General features: G+C 42.9%; 2 protein-coding genes across 2 annotated transcripts; both read left to right on the forward strand.

The window, feature by feature from the left end:
* The first annotated feature begins 6,692 nt into the window (after positions 1 to 6,692).
* LOC119909359 (apolipoprotein B-100-like) lies at positions 6,693 to 8,485 on the forward strand. The gene is made up of 7 exons (XM_038727547.1): positions 6,693 to 6,738; positions 6,966 to 7,078; positions 7,197 to 7,342; positions 7,459 to 7,606; positions 7,698 to 7,850; positions 8,111 to 8,235; positions 8,356 to 8,485. Exons 1-7 carry the CDS (start codon positions 6,693 to 6,695, stop codon positions 8,468 to 8,470), a joined length of 846 nt encoding a protein of 281 aa, XP_038583475.1. The 3' UTR covers positions 8,471 to 8,485.
* A 30-nt stretch (positions 8,486 to 8,515) lies between these two features.
* LOC119909360 (apolipoprotein B-100-like) lies at positions 8,516 to 21,490 on the forward strand (the record flags this gene model as incomplete). Its single annotated transcript, XM_038727548.1, has 20 exons — positions 8,516 to 8,979; positions 9,106 to 9,220; positions 9,303 to 9,449; positions 9,532 to 9,743; positions 9,883 to 10,078; positions 10,171 to 10,350; positions 10,460 to 10,660; positions 10,778 to 10,945; positions 11,048 to 11,253; positions 11,511 to 11,693; positions 11,778 to 11,908; positions 12,008 to 12,218; positions 12,301 to 12,473; positions 12,712 to 12,875; positions 12,960 to 13,069; positions 13,162 to 13,535; positions 13,719 to 19,745; positions 19,836 to 19,947; positions 20,132 to 20,318; positions 20,405 to 21,490. Coding segments are annotated over 20 exons (10,536 nt in total), but the record flags the coding sequence as incomplete, so codon positions are not given.
* Positions 21,491 to 22,419: the final 929 nt, after the last annotated feature.

A 22,419-nucleotide genomic window follows, 5' to 3' on the forward strand; every position in this document is an offset into this window, starting at 1 on the left:
GTATATTTGAGTCCTGTCTGTTGGTGAGAGGCATAAGTCATCACAAGTGTTTGAACATGCAGATTGTGGAGTAAAAACTTAACTAGTCACTATCTTTGAAGTGTAACTCTGTAAAGTGTGAATTGTACATGTTATGTATTAAATTTATCTTTATTTAGCCATTTTTAGGGGGAATGAAATGTAAATATATCAATATTAAAAACTAAAATGTTAACATGTCCCAGTCTACTATAGAATAGCGACATTGATAATGGGAGTATTATTAAGACCCCGAAAACTTAAATATCAAGTAACCTCCTCAGGAGGAGGTTTACTTCAACAAACGCTGAGTCTGTTTCCTCATTCATACTGTCAATATCAAAGCACATATTGGAACACAATTTCGTCTTGAGAAACATCACGGTTAGATAGGCTTTTTTTTTTTTTACCCAAACATGATCTTGAACATGACCACTTTTATGATAACTCTATCATCAATGTATGGACAGAGAGTTATCTTTGGACATCGTGGATTTATCCTCAGCACAGAATAAAATCTATAAGCCATAATAAAATCTATAAATCTGTCCTTTATAACACAGTGACTCTGTGGACATTAAGGCAGCTATCAGGTTGGCAACAGTTGCACAAAAGCTGCAGTAATCACTGTTTAAACTAATCCGTATAAAACTGATCAATGAATGGTAATCTTTCATATTGTAGTCGCACAGATTAGAACTTTAGTAATCAACTGGACATTATGTAAATATTTCCCATAGAGTGAGGATGACTGTGGTGCAGCTGAAACAATAAAATGTAGTTTAAAAGTAAGATTTTCATTATTTGCTGCTTAGTCTGAATGTGTTTTGACAGCATTTCATAAAATATGAAATAAGCAAGATTTTATTAATGTAAAATAGACGTCGAAAAATTTACAGTTAGTTTGAACCTAGACACATTTTCTAATGCAAAAAAATCATTAATGGGCTAACCTATTGAGTCGTACTGTCACTTTACAATCACAGGTCCATGAGTAGCCTAAACTGTGTCTAATCTGTTCGATTAATATTTTCATAATGTAATGGGCTGTAGGAGAATTGCAGCACTTTATCATTCATTAAGGAAATTCTAGTCTGGTAAGCGACGAATGAAGTGGAGGTGGCTCAGTTGATAAGATACGTGCCTTTGGTGTAAGAAACCCGGGTTCAATTCCCCACTGTGACACATCCACCAATGTGTCCCTGAGCGAGACACTTTTTGACTGACAGCAAACAATCCAACAACTGTCAGGTGTCGCATCACCAGTGGACATGTAGTAGAGGTGTGCTACTGCTGCGTTCCATTTACCTCGGAGGTCGGAACTGAGAATGATGTCACACCCAAATTGACGGCGTTCCAGTTACAAATAGGAAAACCTCACTTGGCCAGCTGTTGTTTACAACTAGCTTGGGTAGCCATTGCTACCAAAGCCGGTTGATAAAAAACACATTGTGCAGTATTTACCCATACTAAACCCAGAAGCAACATGTCCACAGACAGCAGTGTGACAGCACTTTGTGTCCAAAAATGAGACACAAGTACAGAGAAGTGCTATTAAATAGTGTAAACTACAGCTTTCACTAACTGTTGATACTCGGAGCAGCCATCATGGTAGTGCGGTCCGTCTTAAGGGGGCATTCCCTTTGAAATTTCCAGTCCCATGTCAAATACATTCCCATACAGGATTGGCTGACAAAATGGCCACCATTGCACAGACTAAGACTGTGTCCGAAATCCCCACTCATTCACTACTCCCCACCCCCTATGTAGGGAGTTGTATGTAGAGCACTATATAGTGAGCTCCATTAAAACAACACTTTCGGACACTACCCCGATCGTTATTTCGGCGCAGTTAATTGCGTCATTGCCGTCGGGCAATAATTCTTTTCTATCAGCGCAATACTTGATGGTATATAGGGCTTGGTGAGTGACCATCGGTTGTACACTACTTTTTAAAATGCATTCTGGGATACATTGAGTGGACTATATAGGGTATAATAATTCTCACTATGCATTCGGACAGCACTACAAAATGGCGAGCTCACTATATAGTTCACTATATAATGAGTAGTAGGTGATTTCGGACACAGTCTATATCTCCCAGAATGCCTCACCACAGGTGCAGGCGCCTTAGCCACCTAATGAAAGCAGGATTTGGAGCAGACATGTTCAGAAGGGGAAAACTGAAACTTTATGTTGAGGACTTTTTGGAATTCGGTTGAGTTTTAAACCTTTTATTCCTCTGGGATGTTTTAAGTTGGATCTTGAAATTTGATTTTGATTAAGCACATTACCTGATTTGCTTGCTGATAACCTGTGGACTAAGAAATAAAACTTTTGAACCTTCCATTTGTTGCCTATTTTTTCAGTTACATTGCACTGCCCCACCCTAGCCTGCCCAGGTGACCTCTCGTGACATTACACAGCACATTTTGCTTGTTGCACTTAAGTACATGGAATCACCTTTTTCCCAGTGACAGCAACCAAATCTGTCCTAACACTGGCAGGAAAATCTGTTTATCAAAAGTAATAATAAATAAAGTTTTAGAATGTAATTAAAAAGACTAATATCCTTCAAAATGTGTGTCCGTTTTGAGCTGATACTACTTCTGTAAGATTATGGTGATGTTTTTCAAATTATTTGTCACGATCCTGTCCTGAGCGTGTCTGGGTTTCAGTCCTGTCTGTGTGTCTTGTTGCGGAGTCTGGGTTTTTGTTCCATGTCTGTGTTCCTAGTCCTGTGTTTTAGTTCTTGTCTTAGTGTTCACTCCTTGTCGGTGTACTTCTGTGTTTTGCCCATGTCTGAGTTCTGTTTTACCTTTTGTCTTCCTCCTGGACCTTATGACGCCCCTGCTCTGCCCTCCTGCCACCCGCCGGAGAATTCCCTGTCTACTCCCTGGCCTGTCTGGGTTTTGATTTTTGTTTTTCTGTGCTCCCTCCGCCCACCCTGGTCGGCCTGGACTGTTGTTGTTTGTGCTGCGTTCTGGTCTGTCTGGTTTTTTTGGTTGACCATCTGGAGATGCTCGTCGGTGAGGGGGTACTGTCACGATCCTGTCCTGAGCGTGTCTGGGTTTCAGTCCTGTCTGTGTGTCTTGTTGCGGAGTCTGGGTTTTTGTTCCATGTCTGTGTTCCTAGTCCTGTGTTTTAGTTCTTGTCTTAGTGTTCACTCCTGGTCGGTGTACTTCTGTGTTTTGCCCATGTCTGAGTTCTGTTTTACCTTAGCTTCTGTGTGTTCCTTGCTGGTGTTAGTTCATTTGTGATCTGTCCGCTTGTTCATATTACTCTGATGTTTAGTGTTGAGTAACTTGTGTTTTTGTCTTTTCCCCCCTCAGTAATCTGCCTGCCTGCTAGTCTGTGTTTTCCCTTCTGTCTCTCTGCCTCGTTAACCCTGATCCCAGTCACCTGTGTTGCTCCCGCCCTGCTCGTTAGTCACTGTGTATAAATGTCTGGTGTTTCTGTTCATTCCCTGTCTGGTCATTGTCGCATGCCTGTCCTGTCGCTACCCGATACCTTTTGGATGTACCAGTTCCTGTACTCGTAAGTTCTGTTCATGCCTGTTGTCGTGCTTGGGATAAATAAAACCTTGAACTCCATCTCAGCTCACAAGTGTCTTGCATTTGGGCTCACTCCTGCTGCACTCACCCAACAAATCCTGACAGAATGACCGGACCAATTAAGAGCCCAGCAGACACTCTTACTGAGAAACAGATTGACGTGCTGAGGGAGCTTTTGGCCCTGAGGAATATGTGGTTTGGGGCTAGTCATGTCCCTCACCTGGAAGAGCCTGGCTGCTCAGCCAGGAGCAGCAGACTCTTTCCAAGGGTGGGTGTTGGACTTCCTCCACATCTCAGCCGATCTTCCAGCCATGCCATCATCAGTTCCTCAGTCCGTTAGCCTGGAAACAGCTAACACCCGGACCGCTAGCCTCTGGCCGTCTATTCCCCGGCCTGCTAGCCCTCAAAGGACTTGTTCTCGGCCTGCTAGTTGCAGGTTGGGAAGCATCCTCCTGTCCTGCCCGGCTAGCACTGCTAGCCCTCCGCCTGTAACCTGCTCGACCAGCGCTGCTAGCCCTCCGCCTGTAACCTGCTCGACCAGCGCTGCTAGCCCTCCGCCTAGCCTGTCCGCCTGCCTGCCTGCCCCACCTACCAAGAACTCAGAGACGATGACTCTCCTGACCTACCTGACCATGAAGGCCAGGGAGTCAGAGGCGGCACGGGCAGCTAGCCTATGGCCTGATAGCCTGGAGGCTAGGCATTCCCCGGAGTCCTCCTTTGAAGGGAGTCGCCTAGCCATGTTTTTGGGTTCCCGTGGTGGTCATCGGAGGCAACAAGGTCACCATCAGAGACCCGTCTACAACATGCCTGTTTCCCGGCCCGCTAGCGCTGCTAGCCGCCTGCCCGATCCCTGGCCTATTCCTGCTCCCAGGTCTCACTTGGTGGTCCTACCGACACCCGTTGCTGGTCCCTCGTCGGTGGTCCGACCAACACCAGCTCTGTTGGTGGTCCAGCCGATTTCCTGTTCCTCGTGTCCGGTCCATGGTTCCCAGCCCAGCTGTCAAGTTGGTGGTCAGACCGACTCCAGCTTCTCGTGTCCGGACCATGGTCCCCAGTCCAGCTCTGCCGGTGGTCAGGCCGCCTCCAGCCCCTGCTGTCCGGTCCATGGCCTCCAGCCCTGCAGTCCAGTTGGTGGTCAGGCCAACTCCAGCTCCTCGTGTCCGGTCCATGGTTATCAGCCCAGCTGTTCAGTCCATGGCCTCCAGCCTAGCTGTCCTGTCCGTGGACCTCAGCCCAGCCGTATCACCCGTGGACCTTAGTCCAGCTCTGCCACTTGCGGCGTCAGGCCTCCTACGTCGGCCTCCTGACCAACCTCCGGAGAGGTTCCGCCGTCAGCGCTGGCCTCCTGCCCAATCTCCTGAACTCTGTGTTCCCTCTGTTCTGCCCGGCCTGATGGGTCGTCCTCCGGGACGGCCTCCCGAACCCTGTCGCCCCCCTGGTCTGCCTGGCCTCATGGGTCGTCCCTGGGAAGACCACCTGAACTGTTTTACCCTCCTGGCCTGCTCGGTCGGCCTCCGGGTCGGCCCCCTGAACTCTGTTTTCCCCCTTGCTCTGCCCTCGGGACGCTCGCCTGAGGTTTCCCTGTCTGGTTCCCCTGCCCGGCCTGTTGGGTCATCCTCCGGGACGACCTCCTGAACTGTGTGTTCTCCGTTACCCTCCTGGCCTGCTCAAAAGACCTCCTGGTCGGCCTCCCAAACTGTTCTGCCCTGCCCTGCATGTTAGGCCAAGCGCCTTACCTGCCCTGTTTCCTGGGCATGATCTGCCTGTTGGGTGGTTACCCCAGACTGTTTTGTTCCCTAACCCTGATTTGCCTGTTTTGTCTTCCCCCTGCTCTGCCCTCCTGCCGGTCATTGTCTCATGCCTGTCCTGTCGCATGTCGTGTTGCTACCGTTACCTGCTACCTTTTGGATGTACCAGTTCCTGTACTCGTAAGTTCTGTTGTGCTTGGGATAAATAAAACTTGAACTCCATCTCAGCTAACAAGTGTCTTGCGTTTGGGCTCACTCCTGCTGCACTCACCTAGCAAATCCTGACATTATTGATATCTCTGGGACAGCTGTGCCCTATGACTTCACTTTGGTACGGCCTCAGATGTGTTATAAGGGTCTTTTTTTTCCAAAAGAGGACCAGTTCAGAGAATGTAAAACATCATGTCTACACAGCAGGCCGAGACTGTAGTCCAATGCTCCTTTGACAAGATAACAAGCTGTTTAAGTTCTGTGTTACAGCTCCTTATCAATGGTTAGAGGGCACAACTCCACAGCTTTTTAATAAGCATTTAACTATATGATTATACCACTTGTGCTTCTCAATACAATGGGGGGAAAAACTGAAAATGCAGGGAATGTGTTAAATCTTTAATATTGGATGCTGATTATTACTATCAGGGATTTAAGTATGTTGACATGTGCTGGTGCACATGGTTAAAGGTGTCTCTCTAGCATTAACCGACCTAAGAAAGAACAGGATGTAACTGATGTTTTAAAATCTGATGTGGTACCTATGCCAACGGAGTAAATATTTTTCACAACCTGTCATTGAAAAAGCTATGGAATGACATCCATCAGCAGTAATGTAGAGGATGTGAATTATTCTGTTATATCCAGGATAAAGCACTTCTACTTATTTATAAAATGCTACTTGAATATGTTCACAATTTACCACAAAGAGACAGATTCGGAAATATCATATTCAAGGAAAGCTTTATGGAACTAGTTGCCTTTGTCCCTCCACATGTACATATAGAGTGGACTTTGGACAGTACAGCTGACAGACAAAGTACTGCATGCAATTCCCACCTACCCTCCATACAGAACACCATTGGTATAAAAGGCCTAAAAGGGGCTTGAGGCCTCAGTCTCATCTGAGTACTCACCAAAGGAGCACAAAGGAGAGAGTTGCACAGAGCCCATGATGGGAGACTCGAAGCTCTGTCTTTCCCTACTCCTAATCACACTTACCTTGGCTTGTAAGTATTTTTAAAATTAAATAGTGTTGCTTTAGATTGGGTATACCATTAATAAAATATAATAGTATTAAAGAATAAACGTAAAAACATCTCTTTTTGAAGTAAAATAGTTTTCCTGCAGGAGGAAGCAAAGTTTTACACAAACATTTCTTATGAATGTCTTTACAGATGCCCAAGAGAAGCATGCAACCTGCTTTTGTAAGTTCCAGAATTTTGATATGTTAATTACACAACATCAATGTTGTGTAAATGTTAATTATAATGTGGCTATTTTTAGGTAAACTGAACTTTGATTCTAGCAGCAAACGCATGTAGTATTTTTCCTCACCTTTTTTTATTAAACAGAATTACTATTGTTGGACTTCCTCACAGTCATTGCAGCATACTGAAATCTAATGAAAAATCATTCATATCTTCTCTATCAGTAAACCAAAGGTACAAAGCCTACCACAAATATGAATACCTGTATGAAGGTGAGTCCTTGAATGCCATCAATGGTGCTTCACATGTCAGGAATGGACCTAAGGTCACTTGTAAGGTACATGCCACCATGTTTTACCAGCTACACTGTACATTCTATCAAATCCATTTAAGGTACATTATTTTCTTTCTACACTATATCTAGCAAGGAAAAGCTAATATATATTTTTTAACAGGTTGAAATTGAAGTACCACAGACTTGTAGTTTCATTGTCCGCACCACTGGCTGTAGACTGAGGGAGGTGGCCAACATGGACGCAGAGGGCAACCCTGTGTTCGGTCCTGCACCCAGCTCTGATGCCTTTGCTGTTGAAATGGAGAAGTATGTTACATCAACACTTTTACATTAAGTGACACACTGAGTTGCATGAACACACGTCATGCAATCAAACCCATTTGCTATAAGACTTAATGGTAAGCGTCTCACATTTCCTGTAGATATCCTCTGAAGGTTGTGGTTGAGGGTGTGTACGATGTGAAACTGTACCCTGAGGATGGTGAGACATCAACCATCCTGAACATCAAGAGAGGTATCATCTCTGTCCTGGCCGTGCCTCTGCTGGAAGAAGACAAGAATAGGAACATGGTAGAGCTCCTACTCATTACTGTATGCCAAAAAAATAAACACAAGTCCTCACATCAACTGAAGATGATTTCAATATCTCACCCATTTCCAGCCCACAATCCACGGCATCTGCAAGACGCATTACTCCATTAACACTAGAGAGGACATTGCAACTGACGTCAGCCTCACCAGGGATCTCTCCAAATGTGACAAGTTTATCCCCATGAGAGATCACACCAGCCCCCTGGCACTTATCACTGGCATGGTAAGATATCCAAGCAACACAGGTGGGTCTCGTGTGAAATGCTGACAGATGACATTTTTCCTATTAACAACCACTGCTTAACTAATATTTCCACGTTGGCTGACTCAAACAAAAATTACATCACTGTACTTATTCTGTTTAACAGCATTTAATCTTTTAGAAGTGTAGTGTAAAAGCAAACCACAACAGTACCTTTAGCATTCACAGTGTTAATGAAATCAATAGGCAAGAATCTTGCAGCTGAATTATTTGTCTTTCAGCACTACCCTCTTGCCCAGCTGGTCAGAAGCTCACAGAGCTGCAACTACAAGTTCGACAATGAGAAGAAACACATGACCTCTGGGTCCTGCACTGAGAACCATATACTTATTCCCTTCTCACACAAGTAAGTCAAACCTTAAACTGCACTCTATTCTGTGCTCTCTTACATCTTGTCAAAGTGTCACTTATGTATTGTCAAAGGATTCTGTACTGTACTTTTAAACCCTGTGTTGCCTCTCCACAGTGGGGAATATGGAGTTACCAATGTTGGAAAGCAAGAAGTGACTCTGGTTCAGGTTTCTCCTCACAATGAAAGAGTCTTTGAATGCAGTAAGCCTTTTGTTTTCATTTTTAATTAATTGTTTCAAAATTGTCACTAAATGTAGTATTAACTCATCCCATCGATTTACTTGTGTTTCATAGGTGACATTGTCAAGGGTCTTCACATGGAGGCTGTCGAGGACAAGAATGCTGTCCAGGACAAAGATGCAGGTCTGAACCTCCTGAATGAACTGGCCACTCTGCCTGAGACTGAGGGTGAGAGGAGGGCCCACCTCTTCCACAAGCTCGTCACCATGGTCCGTGGAATGAAGGCTGAGACCCTGATTCCCGCCATTCCTGAGGCTCTTGCAATGTCCCGTGTCCTGACCTACCAGGTTCTGGTCCAGTGCGGAACTCCTGAGTGCAGCAGCGCCATCATGCAGATCCTCAGGACCTTTGACAGCTCCTCCCTCGAAGTTGATGCCAGTGTTTTTGCTATGGGACTCATATCCAATCCTTCTGCCCTCCTGATCAATGACATGCTTGAGATGGCCAAATACAAACACAGCAAGCCCATCATGTATGCCCTGAGCAATGTTGTCAAAAGGTGAGTGAAGTCCACCACACTTTATTCTAAATATCTGAATCCCATTTCAGCATTTAAGCTTTTCCTCTATTTGTGTAAAATAAGGCTTTGAATTCTAAATTTCCATAAAAAAAAAATCTTCAACAGGTATTACAAAGCTGAAGGAAAACTGATCCCAGAGATTCACTCTGTTGCTGAGTTCATGGCTGCCCAGTTGGGTGACTGTTCTGATGACAGTGACAAAACCTTCATGACGCTGAGAGTGGGTAACCGTTTGTATAGATCAACATTTAAATGACTGGCAACATCAATAAGCAGAATATTAATGTGTGCTTTGATTCTAGGTTATTGGAAACATGGCTTCAGCTGTGGGACCTGCTAGTCCTGCACTCAGAGCCGCTGTGATCCAGTGTGTGAACCAACCTGCAGCTTCCCAGGCTGTGCAGGAGGCTGCCATTCAAGTGTACAGGTTGACTCCCGTCCCAGACGAGGCAAGTCAAATTGTGTAATGAGTTTCACAGGTTATCTGAATTTCTACAATGTGCTCATTTTATTGATCTTGTTTGATCACAGGCCAGAGAGGTTCTCATGCAGGTACTTTTGGACAATGCCAGTCCCATGCAAAAGCGTATTGCTGCATATCTGGTACTTATGAAGGACCCCCAGCCCACTGAACTGGCACAGCTGGCTAATGCCTTGCCCAATGAGCAGGACCAACAAGTCAAGAGTTTTGTGATCTCCCACATTACCAACATTTTGTCTTCAACTGACTCAGAGACCCAACAGTAAGTGAAAATCAGTTGCAGCTTTATATTTATATTTTTCAAATCTGTTGTTTCACTACATGGTTAGTAGGTGCGGCAATTTGATCACCATCAGGTGTTTAACTGTATTTTTACACTTTTTTGCATTTTCTTCCTGCAGACTGAGACAGAAGATCCGTGATGCCCTGCAGGGTAATGAGATCGGGCCCATCATGGACCCAACCAAGTTTTCTCGCAACTACAAGATCGGATCTGTGGAGGGCAACATGATCTTTGAGGGTACCAGCTACCTGCCAAAGGAGGTCATGCTTAAAATGACTCTGAAGGCATTTGGCTATGACATTGACATGATGGAGGTAAATATTTTGAGCTGTTAATCTAAACTGTGCTTTGAGGCGATTTTTCATTAAGATAAGTTGTGACTGTGAAAACTTTGTTACCTTTACAGATTGGTATGGAGGGAAAAGGATTTGAGCCAACTGTTGATGCCCTGTTTGGAGAGAATGGCTTCTTCCCCGACACTGCCCTGAAGACAATGTACTTTGTGTCTGACAACATGCCACTCAGAGTCACTGAGATCCTGCAGAACATGCTGCCTGCTCTGAAGAAGGACAGAATGAAGAGACAGGTACTCAGACCACTCTTTGTACCCATTAATTTGACTAAAACCAACATAATGGTCAATCCTTCAAAAAGGATAACATCTTTTACAGAGTGTGCATGTTGTTGTTATTCAGGCCTCCCAGAACCTGATGAGGGACATCGGACGCAACTTCAACAAACTTGTGAGGGAAATTAAGACAGAGTCTCCCGAGGCAATGGTTTACCTGAGACTTTTGGGAAATGAGTTGGGATATCTGAAGACCAATGAAATCACAGAGATGGCCTACTCTGCTGTCATGATGATTGACAGCATGTTCAAGATGTTCCCAACTGATGTAAGGAAGTTATTCGTATTTTTTTTTAGAAGAAAAGCTGACAATGAAACAATGCATTAATTTAGAAAGTCCTTGTTTATGATTTAAATTTCCTATGTGTATTTTTATTTGCCACAGCTAATGAAGGCACTGATGACCAAGGATGACAACACAATCTTTGCCCACTACATCTTCATGGACAATGAATTCTTCTTGCCTACTGTCACTGGTGTGCCTCTGAGGATTGCACTGTCTGGTACTTTCACCCCTGGCATCAAGGGTGGACTTAAGATTGCTCCTGACATGGTAATTATATTTAAAACTCTTTGAGAAAGTGTGTTTTACAACATGCTAAATGTATAGTTTTCTATTCCACAGAAGTCATCTATGTGTATTTTGTTTTCACAGAGTGACGTCACCTTCATGCCCTCTGCTGGAATTGAGTTTGTAACTCAGGTTGGCTCCCACATCCCTGAATATGTCAACTCTGGATTAGAGATGCACACCAGCATTTTTCACGAGAGTGGGCTCAGTGCCAAGATCTCCGTGGGACGTGACAATCTAAAGCTGACCATCCCTGCTCCACCAAGTCCAACAAAGCTCATCAAAATGACGTATGTCCAAATACAACTTTCAGATATTATACAATTCTTTCCAGTCTAATTGCAAGTGCAAGAGTTGTAATGCAATTGCTAACCCCGCAAACCTGAAATATAAAGGGGACAGTGTTGTTTCACTATTTCAGTTAAAGATACATGTGTTTGTAACTTATGTTCAACATTTTCTTTGTGTACTCACGGCCTGCAACTTTTCTATATCCAAACTAAAACAGCCGTTGTTATATTTGAACTTTGCTACACTGAAAATTTAGAAACACCCTGGTGGCAGTGACTGGATTAGAGGTGAAGACCATTCCCCCTATGGTGATGGACAAGGTTGACTTTAGTGAGTGCACTCCCTTCTTTGCTGGAATGAAATACTGTACTGATCTGCAGTACATTGATGCTTTCTCTCAAGAGACGACCCCCTACTTCCCCTTCACTGGAGACAGCAAGTGAGCAACACTCTTTGAATCACCATTTAAATTAAAATAAATTACCTATGAATATTGGCTAATTAATTTGAATTATCTAAATAGATTTGCTGTGGAGCTTCATCCCACTGGTGAAGTCACTGAGTACACAGCCACTGTTGCCTACGAGCTCCTCAGGGAGGGAGAAGAAGGCCGGCAGAAGGTTGACTCTGTGAAGGTCATTCTAAGGGCTGAAGGTAAGGTACAGAATTGAAAAATCTTTCTAATGTATTACCAGCTCAATTTAGGAAAACACTTAAGTGTGTAATATTATTCTGTCGGTTGGTCAACAATAGGTGCAGATCCCACTGAAGCCAGAGCAATCATGAAATATAACAGAAGGAAGAATGTCATCACAGCTGACATCCAGATCCCTGACTACGATGTGGAGGCTGGAGTCAGGCTGGGTGTTGTTGATGGAAACACTAAGAGCAAAGGAACTCACTCCATCTCTCTTGACTTTCTAAACAAGAACATCCCTCAGCTCTCCCTAGTTGGCCGTGCTAAGTAGGAAACCTTAAATACTCATAAAATAACATAATCAACTCTCATCATCGGGAGTACTCTAACTCACTGTTACATTTTTCAGTCTGAAGGCCATGAAGGAAGGTATGCTGCAAGTCCAACTTCTTGTCCCCTCAATCAATGCTGATGCCTCTGTCACAGCTAACATGAAGCGTGATGAAGAGTTACAATTGGAGCTTAAGAGTGACATCAAGCTCCTGGAAACCACTTCTGAACAGAAAATCACAATGAAATATGGTATTATAAGTTTCCACAGTATCTTTCTTAACTTTTGAGATGCTGAATTGTTTTTACTTTACGTTTGATTTTTCATGGTGTCACAAGGTGACTCTATCCCACTTCTATTTGCAAACACATTTTCTAACAAGATGGAAACAATTTAGTAAAACTGTATTTAAACCGAAACCTATCCTAAGCAATAGAGAACTGTTAATGAAATGTTAATGTTTTGAGATTCTTTCCTTTTCCTTTACAGAGACCAGCAAGATTGAGGTTGAAGTAAAGTCCGATATAAACTCTGAGATCTTGGGCATCCTTCCATATGCTAGTGAGATGAAAAAGCTTGGAAATGCTGTACTTGACATGCGGGTAGGGGAGACTGACATGACGGTCTTTCAAATCTTTAAGGCATTTGTGAAGGTACAAATCTTTTTTTTGAATGATGCTCTTCTTTGATTCTTTGTTGTCTGGATTAGGCATAAAAACATGTTACTTATTCTTTAGGCAACAAACAACCACATGGAAATGTATGCTGCTGAGATCCCTTTTATTCAGAACTTCAGAGTTCCTGAAATTCCTGAGATTTCACTGCCAGAGACACTGTTCCTGAATGCGTAAGTCTAAATGAACTCAGTGATTAATATCTTAACTTTCAGAAAATGTCATTATTTAAAAACATATTTATTGATTTTCATCTTTATGACAGTGAGGCAAAGGCTGTCTACCACTTCAATGACGAGCAACTCACCATTGCTATCCCTCTCCCTCTTGGAGGAAAGTCAACAGAAGAGCTTAACTTCCCACCAGCTTTGACCACTCCTCACATGTCTATGCCCCAGTTTGGACTGGAGATCGTCTCTGTGGCGATACCCATCCCAGAACTTTTTGTCCCTGATAGCCTTACTCTGTCTATTCCTCTTTTTGGCAAAGCTGAGGTTTCAACTCTGATGAGAAGCAACCTATATAACATGGAAGCCTCAGTGGCTGTCGGCAAAGATGTTGTGGAGACACCAAGCTACTCAGCTAAGTTTGATGTGAAAGGAACCTCCCCAGTTGACATTCTCTCCATAAACATTGAAGGTATTTCATAGGAAACATCATTTATATATTTAGAATTTGTTAAATTGTTATCCTTAAATGTTAACTGTTACATGTTAAAATGATGTGTTCTTTACTCTTGGAAGATCTGTTTTTCAGTTAATTCAATTTCCACTGATTTCCAGCTACTTTCAATCGTCTTTTCTTCTTCTGTGTTTTATTTAGGCTTGGGAATGTTGGCCACCACTGATTCCATCAAGGCCCAGCTGAAAAGCTCTTTGGCCCATAAATTCATTGAAGCCAGTATTAGTATTGTTGAGGATGCAACCATCACAGACAAAATCAATTTGAAGTCAAGCAGCAAGATTGAAGCCACAAGCCCGTTTGGTCTCAGTATTGAACTAGAGCACACTGGTATGGCTGGAATCCACACTGAACAAATCTCTGCTGATAGTAACTTTGAGGGAATGTTCAAGGCTGGACCCATGTATGGCAAGACCATTTCTATCCAGTCATTCAGCATCTTCCCATTCTGGCCAGAAGCAAAGATTGATTCCACTGTTCAGATTGACTCCACTATCGTTAAGGCCCAAAACACAATTAAAGCAACCCTTTCCAATGGTGAATTCTCACTTGAGTCTGCCACCAATGTCTTTGAAGACACCTTGACCCATGTTGCTGAGCTTTCCTTCAAGGACAACAGGCTGTCACTGAAATGTGATGCAAATGCCCTTACTCTTGGTATGAAGATCCGCAACCAGGCTGAAGCCTCTGTTGGTGCTGGGGAAGTCGCTATGAGAATGGAGACAAATGCAGACCACTCTGACAACCGTGTTTACTCACTGCTGACTGCCTCTCTTGATGTCAATGGTCTAGCTTTAAACAGTGATGCCACCGTGAAGCTTCTTGAGAATGAGGCTACTCACAAGGCTACTCTGAGAATGAACAAGGACGGGTTGACCACAAGTGGAACAACCACTCTCCAGAGCCCCCTGTCCTTGGAAAACACCTTCAATGCTGGGCTTGATGCTTCAAGGGCTACTCTATCCATTACCAACAAAGCTGCAATTCATGACATCAAGGTAGATAATGCCAACACTCTTGTAATTACTCTCTCTAGTCTTGACTTCAACTCAAAGGCTGAAGCTACAAGTGAGTATGCCTCTTACACCCATGATGTCACCATTGACCTAAAACCCTACACTGCGTCTGCAAATGTTAATAACAACCTGAAACTTCTGGCGGCCAACTTCATTAATGAGGCTCAGCTGCAGGCAGAGCTGTACAAGATGGACCTGACTGGAAGCCTGAAAGCCATCTATGGTGAGGAAGAGATCAAGCATACCTATCTGGTAAATTATGCTGATATGACTACTAATGTAAAGTGCAGCACCACTGGAAAACTCTTTGGAACTCACATGAGCCACAACACCGAGCTTGAAGTTATCGGTCTTGCTGCCAGGATCACCAACGATGCCCGCTTCAACTCACAGCTAATGCGCTTTGACCACACCATCCATTGCAGTTTTGTGCCTTTTGATTTCAACCTTGATGCCATTTTCAATGCTGATGGAGACATGACCATGTATGGAAAGCACAGTGCCCAGATCTATGGCAAGTTCCTCCTCAATGCACAACCCTTGGCTTTTGCTAGCTCACATGAATGCAAAGCATCAGTTACCCAGCAGCTAGATAATGGTTTTTCCCTTGAGACCACATTTGACAACAAGATGGATAATGTTCTGTCACTCCAAGAGCAGAAGTCCAGTTTTAGACTGAGGTCTAAAGTAAACGAGCATGCCTTTAATCAGGGCATGAGTGTTTACAATGAACCGGAGAGAACAGGAATTGAGGTTTCTGGCACCATCCTCACAAACATACTCAACACCGCCTCTGCAGAGAACCAGGAATTTGCCATCTCTGGCTTCCTCAAGTATGACAAGAACACAGATAGTCACATAATTCAGTTCCCTCTTATTGAAAATCTGTCTGTCTTTTTGGAGAACATCAAGGGCATTGTTGTATATATTGCAGAAGGATTGCAAAACTACATCAACAATGAGGAGATAAGAGCTAAACTTGAGGCTCTTCCCCAGCATGTGAGTGACTTTGTTTCTCAGATGAATATAGAAGGCAACCTAATTAAGCTGAAGCAGTATTTCAATAATTTCGCCCAAGAATATGTCATCTCCATGGAGGATGTAGAAGCCTCTTTGAGAAACCTGAAGGTTTCTGTTGAGAAACTGCTGGCTGATCTCACTGTTTACATCCAAAACTTTGCTGGTATGGTGAAGGACATTTTTGCTAGTGGCACCCTCCCAGACACCCTCATTCAGAAGATCCAGCAACTGCTTAATGCCATTAATGAGGAGTATGACATAAAGGCTATCGTTATCTATGTAATTGATACCATGAGGGAGATGATCCAACAGATTGACCTGGAAAAACTGAAGGGCAGCAGCATCTCATTCCTGCATGATATTGATGCAAAGTATGAAATCGTGGCTAAACTACAGACAATCATGACTGAGTTGAAAAAAACTATTGAGTCCGTTGACATGCAGGCATTTGCTGCTGAGCTGAAGAGGTACATTTTATCCATCAACTTTAAAGCTCATATTGAGGAATTACTGAGTCAGATTCCCACAGAAATGTTCAGTGATATAACAAATTATATTGAGGAATTGATTCAGGACTTTGACATCCTCTGTAAGATCAACACATTCTATACCAAGATCAGAGAATTGATTGTAAAGTTTGAGGCTGACAGAAAGGTTCAAGCCATCCTGGAAAAGGTTGCGCATCTCATCAAGCAGTTCAGAATTGAGGAAACCATCAGGGCTGTAGCCGAGATAGTGAAGGATGCAGACATCCCTACGAAATTCATGCAAGTCTTCCGGGGTGCTATCAGCTACTTGAAAGAAACTGAGATTATGGATATAATTTCGCAGTTCAATGTTTATATTGGCATTATTGAGCAGAAATTTAAGTCATTTGGTTATAATGACTTTGTGAATCACAGCAATCGAATGATAGCTCAGTACGCTGCTTATGTGAATGACTTGATCAGGTCTCTTGAAATCCCACAGAAACTTGAGGCGACAAGAGAATTGGCCAACTTTGTCTTATCCTCTGTTAGGGGTTCTGTGGAACAACTGAGAGAAATTAAAATCGTAGATTTTTTGAAGATTGTGAAGGATATCTTTGATCAGGCTGTGTTAAGTAATCTTAAGGGATTTGCACAAATGACAAAGCAGACAATTGCAAAACTGGATGTCAATGCTGAAATCGCCTCTTATCTGGAGTTGGCAAGAAAGTGCTATACGGAGTTCAATACCGTTGCTTCTGACATGTTCACCAGTATGGTTGAGACAATTAAGAAGTTGCTCCCCCAGCAAAAAATTGTCAGTGAGATATTACAGATCATTGAGGGGCTCATTACTGGACTGAAGAACGCCGAGCTGAACATACCATCTTTCATCATTCCTCTCACTGATCTTGTTGTTTCCTCCATGAAGTTCAGCATACATAAGTTTCACCAGTTTGAGATCCCAACACAGCTGGAAATCCCTAAGTTCACTATCTTGGGCTTCTACACTGTGCAAGCCACCACCATATCAACTAATGACATTAAACAGAGAATCATTGACTTGATAGATTTTGTGCTCAACTTTGAGATGAAGATGTTTGATATGGGTGCTTTGTTTGGAGACCTGACAATGAACTACCTTACAGCCCTGCCTGAGTTTTCACTTCCTGAGATTACTGTACCAGAGTTCTTCTTTCCCACTCTTCCTCATGTTCCAGCAGGGAAACTTGTTAAGACTCTCCAACTCCCAACATTCAAGCTCCCAGTAATTCCCAGTGAAATTATGATTCCAGCATTTGGTAAATTCAGTTATGAGATAAAAGTCAACTCCCCCATTTACTTTATAAGGAATGCTGCTGAAGTCCAGAGCTCCGTTGATGTAGATGAGACTCCTCAGCTGACAGCTTTTCTGACTTCCCAAGGGACATCGCTTAGCTTTGAAATCCTTAACTTCAACCTTGATTCCACTGCTCGCATTGCTGTTCCCAAGGGGCATCACGTGGTTGCTGCTGAGACTCTTAAGTTCACTCACAATTTTCTTGCATTAGACCACCATTCATCTGTGACATTTTATGAATTCTCAGCCCAGGCCTCAGCCAAGACCATAGTAAAGGCCACCACAGCACCTTACAATGCTGAGCTTTTAAATGAAGTTTTCTTATCTACCAAGGGTGGTTTATCTGCTACTTTGGACACTTCCTATAAACATGTTCTAAACCTCCCTGTCATGGGCCTCACTGGTGAGACATCTGTAACTCAAAAAGCTGTGGCCCACCAGGAAGGTACCTCTATTACAATAACTGTTGGAAATCAGGGTACTACCACCTTCAACTCTCATGAGAGTATCCACAAGAGTGACCTGCAAGTCACAGTCAGTCCAAGTACAGTAAAGTTGAGCTTCGTTAGTGACACAGATACATTCCTGTTAAAGATGAGACAGACCTTGAGTGCTGACTTTGTCATCTTCAGCTATTTCAAGTTTGATATTCGCTCTGAAGCAGAAGGTCCCACAATCAAAAGTAACCTTTTAGTGGGATCAATACATGTCAATCTACATGACATGAAACTTGAGCTGAAGGCAACCCATAACACAGATTTAATTGGTGTTGTCAGTGGAGCCTTATACAATATGGTTGATGTTGCTCTCTGTCCCAGGGAGATTGTGTTCCGCTTTCAGAATAAGGGAAACACCAAAGTCAATGTCAATGATGAGTTTACTTCCAAAATTGATCTGCAGAATGATTACTCTGCAACTTTCAGGCCTGACACACAACATATGAACACTGTAGCTCTGGCCCGTCTTAATCAGTACAAACTATTCTGGAACTTCACTGTAGAGAACAATGAGAAGGAGGCTGCCATCTTTTCTGCTGTAGAAGGGGAAGCAAACCTTGATTTCCTGACTAGGCCCATCAGCATCCCTGAGATTGATATTCCATTTGTTGACTTACATACCCCAGCTATTAGTGATCTTGACTTCTATGACCAAATCGGGCTAAAACACATTTTGACGACCACTGAGCAAACTATTGATGTAGATGCCAAGGTTGTTTACCAGAAAAGCCAGGCTGCTCCCCTTATTGATATGATGGGTCTGATCCAGATTCCCTCTGTGGGTAACCTGATCTCAGAGCTATCTTTCAAATCTGCCATCATTAATCTGAATGTCAATGCTGGACTGTATGCTGAGGATGATCTCGTGTTCCGTCTGGGAGCTTCCACAGCCTCTGTGTTTGAGGGTCTAAAAGCCAAACTTGATGGCACCACCAGTCTGACCACCAAGAGAGGAATCAAGTTGGCCAATTCCCTGTCCCTTGAAAATCGTCACATTGAAGGCACTCATGACAGCTCCATCCGTTTGAGTACTGAGACTTTTGAAAGTGCTGTATCTGTGGTCTCTGTTGCAAAGATTGCTCTGCCTATACTCAACCTGGAGGCAAACCAAAATCTGGTTGTAGACACCAAAAGCAAACTAAACGCTGTCTCCACCCTGAAGATGACAGGCGATTTCAACATCCCTGTGATCAAGGCTGTTGGAAAGGCTGAGACAGACAAAAGTCTGAAGCTGGAGGGAACCCTTAACTATGTTTCCATGGAATCATCCACAAAGGCAAACATAGATGGCACAGTGCTTGATGACTATCTAGTTTTGGGAGTCTTGGATAATGAAGTTAATCTGTATCTGAACAATAATGGCCTACGCTCCACCTCCAAGTACACTGCTGATGCTAAGCTTAACCATGGCACCACTACAGTCATTGGCATGGATGTAAATGAGAATCTTGCTGTTGAAGCATCCTTGAGCCGTGTGTATGCAGTGCTGAAGTATACTGGCAATAATGAGGCAAACCTGTTCAATTTCAACACCAAGGGGAAGCATATTTCCCAGGCTGCCATTGATATTGCACCAACATCTTCCTTGACTGCTGATATGGAAATAGATATATCTCAGCCAAGCAGCCTGGGTGACTTCACCATCTTTGAGAAGACTGTTGCAGAAGCGACAGCTGCCAAGCAGAAGTTCTCTACCACTGCCAAATTGGTCAGCCCACTGTACACCACCAACATGGTAGCTGAAGCAGAGGGCAGTGCTCCTGTCTTCAATGTCAACTTTAGGTCCTCTGCCACCTCTGTTGTTGTCTTCTTGGATTATGACCTGGACTGTAAGTTTTTTTTCTTAGCATATAATACACTTTTACATCTTAATTAAAAAACATCAATGTGATTTTACTAAAATCAATGTGCTTCAACAGCTTCCATTACCATAAATTTTGAACATGCCGGCATAAGCCTGACTAAGAAGATGGTTTTCACCCATAGCGATTTAACCATGGACATTCAGCACATTCTTTCCCATACACTGAGGTAACACTTTAAATCAGCATTGTGTGTAATATTTAGCTAATTTTACAGTTGTCATTTTTGACATTTTACTTGTAGAAAACATATGATGACACTTGTAATTATTTCCTTTAAAATTGTTCTGTTTTTTGGGTAAAATTGCCTCCTTTAGTACTGAAAAGTGACACATTTATGCCTGTCTTTACAGTGACTCCCGTCTTGCCCTGAATGTGGACATAACTAGCCCTGCCTTCACTGATGTGAACTTTCGTTATGCTGTCCGCAAGGATGGAATCAGTGCCACAGTTTCTATACCATCTACTGGCTTCCTGGGTCTTCAGGTCAATGGCAGGGTCCCGTCTCAGATGAATGCCAGGCTATATGGCCGTTATGCTGTAAGGATCTCATACTGCTATTATATTTAAACAATTAAAAATATCAAAAGTTTTACATCTCATTTTATGTTTTCTATGTTAAACAGTCGGATCCTGGGAAGGATGTTGATATCTTCACCATCAGAGCTTCAGCCAAGAATGCTGATAAAATAAATGTGAAAATGGTCATCAACATGGATGCCCCTGACATTATGCTCAGCGGACTACAGGAAAGACTTCCTGCCATCACCTCTTGTTTGTCTAGTTTTGCTGAGAAATACCAGCTGTTCAGACATACTGCTATGCTGAAGAATAGTATTACCCACTATACTGAGGAGGCCCACAACATTGCAAACAGCCATGCCCCACATCTGAGCCAGGTCTCAATCCTTTTTAGGAACACTGTTGTTCAGTACCAGAAGACTGTTCATGTCTTCCTGGATGCTGCCATCAAGGTCCTGAGGGAGACCCATGTCAAACTGCCTGGCTCTGAGAAGATGACCCCTCTCATTGAGGTGCTCAATAAGATAACCACCAGCATTGCTATTATGCTAGAGAAGACAATCCACCTGGTGGTTGTTAATGTAGAATGTGCTTTCAGCGTCGTAATTGGCATGATCAGTAAAATTCAGGTGACAATGCCCATTGGTGATGTCATGGCTGGAGCCAAAGTTATTGAAGCCATTAGGGAAAGGGTAAAGACTATGCCTAATTCTATTGCGGATCTTTTGGAGCACCTGGAGAGTCTAGACACGTTCCTGGAGAAACTGGGTGACACCTTAAAATTCTTTGTTGACAAAGCTCAGGACATTGTTGACAACACACTGAAGTCTGATGTCATTGTTGTCTACATTAACGCTTTCTATGACAAACACGTAAGCTTAGTGAAAACAATCACCAGGTATGCAAACAGAGCTGTGGACATGGATGATATAAATGGCACAATTAATGACATTCTGGATATTTTCAGATTTGCAGTGAATCAATTTACCCACACCATTAGTGACTATATGCAGAAGGCTCCCGCTCAGTACAGATCTTATGTAAAAATTAAGGATAGAAAGCTTGAGATTTATCTTTGATTCCATCTTCATCAGTAAAGTAAAAAATCATAATGTTAGTATTTGAATTGATACAGTATTATCTAAACATAAAGGCTTAAGTGTGTAAATAAAAAAAATTATGAAAAACCCTAACTGAACACAAAGTACCATGCTCAGTTTTATTTAAAAATAGATGGAAAACTAGTGGATGGGCATGTTAATGTTATTACATGTGTGCAACTGTAAACCATATGTGCTGCAAGTCTAATGATCTTTTTGCTTGATAGTGGTGTGAAATAAAGTGTGCACTGAACAGAGCAGCAGTTCTTTCCCCCCCCACTGGACAGTGCTTTACTTGCCTCAGAGCCCTTGAGTGGTCACATCATACCTTTTTTTTCCAGTTTGTGCACTTGTTTTACAATTCACTAAATGTGCGAACGAAATAGTAAAACATTCATATGAAAATCCTGTGCACAATCTATTCAAAACAATTGAACAAAATATGTCAAGCCTGCTCTCGAATTCAGTCAAGTTCAAATGAGACCTGTGCCCTGTTTCAGAAAGCAGGCTTAACAAACTCTGAGCTTAACCCTGACCTCTGGGTTGACCTCTGAATTTTCAGTTCCAGAACAGCTGATCACAATAAGTTAAATCAACTCTGAGTATGTTGAGCCTGATGGAAGCGTGGGGATGGAAAAAAAAAAAGCCACCATCAATGGAGCTCTGATACTATGATTCACCATGGCAGATAAAGGCAGATCCTCCATTTTAATCAGGTGGAGCTAGAAATATGAATGTGTGCCCAACGTGGACCATGACAGGCTCTAAAACACACGAGTGCAGAAAGGATCAATAGGAATAGGAATGTTCCAATCAGTGCGACTACAATATGAAAGATTACTGTTCATTGATCAGTTATCTAGGTAACAGATTACTTTAAACAGTTATTACTGCAGTAATGTAGCCCACAGTAGCCTAAGTGTCTTCAGTGCAACTGTCAAAGCGTTATACCTAAAGACGGACATAGATTTTATTCTGGGCTGAGGATAAATCCATGATGTACGGGGATGTCCTAACAT

The sequence above is a fragment of the Micropterus salmoides genome, unplaced genomic scaffold (assembly GCF_014851395.1).
Source record: "Micropterus salmoides isolate LMB-PRFRI ecotype aquatic unplaced genomic scaffold, ASM1485139v1 Ms_hic_scaffold_18, whole genome shotgun sequence".
Lineage (NCBI taxonomy): Eukaryota > Metazoa > Chordata > Actinopteri > Centrarchiformes > Centrarchidae > Micropterus > Micropterus salmoides.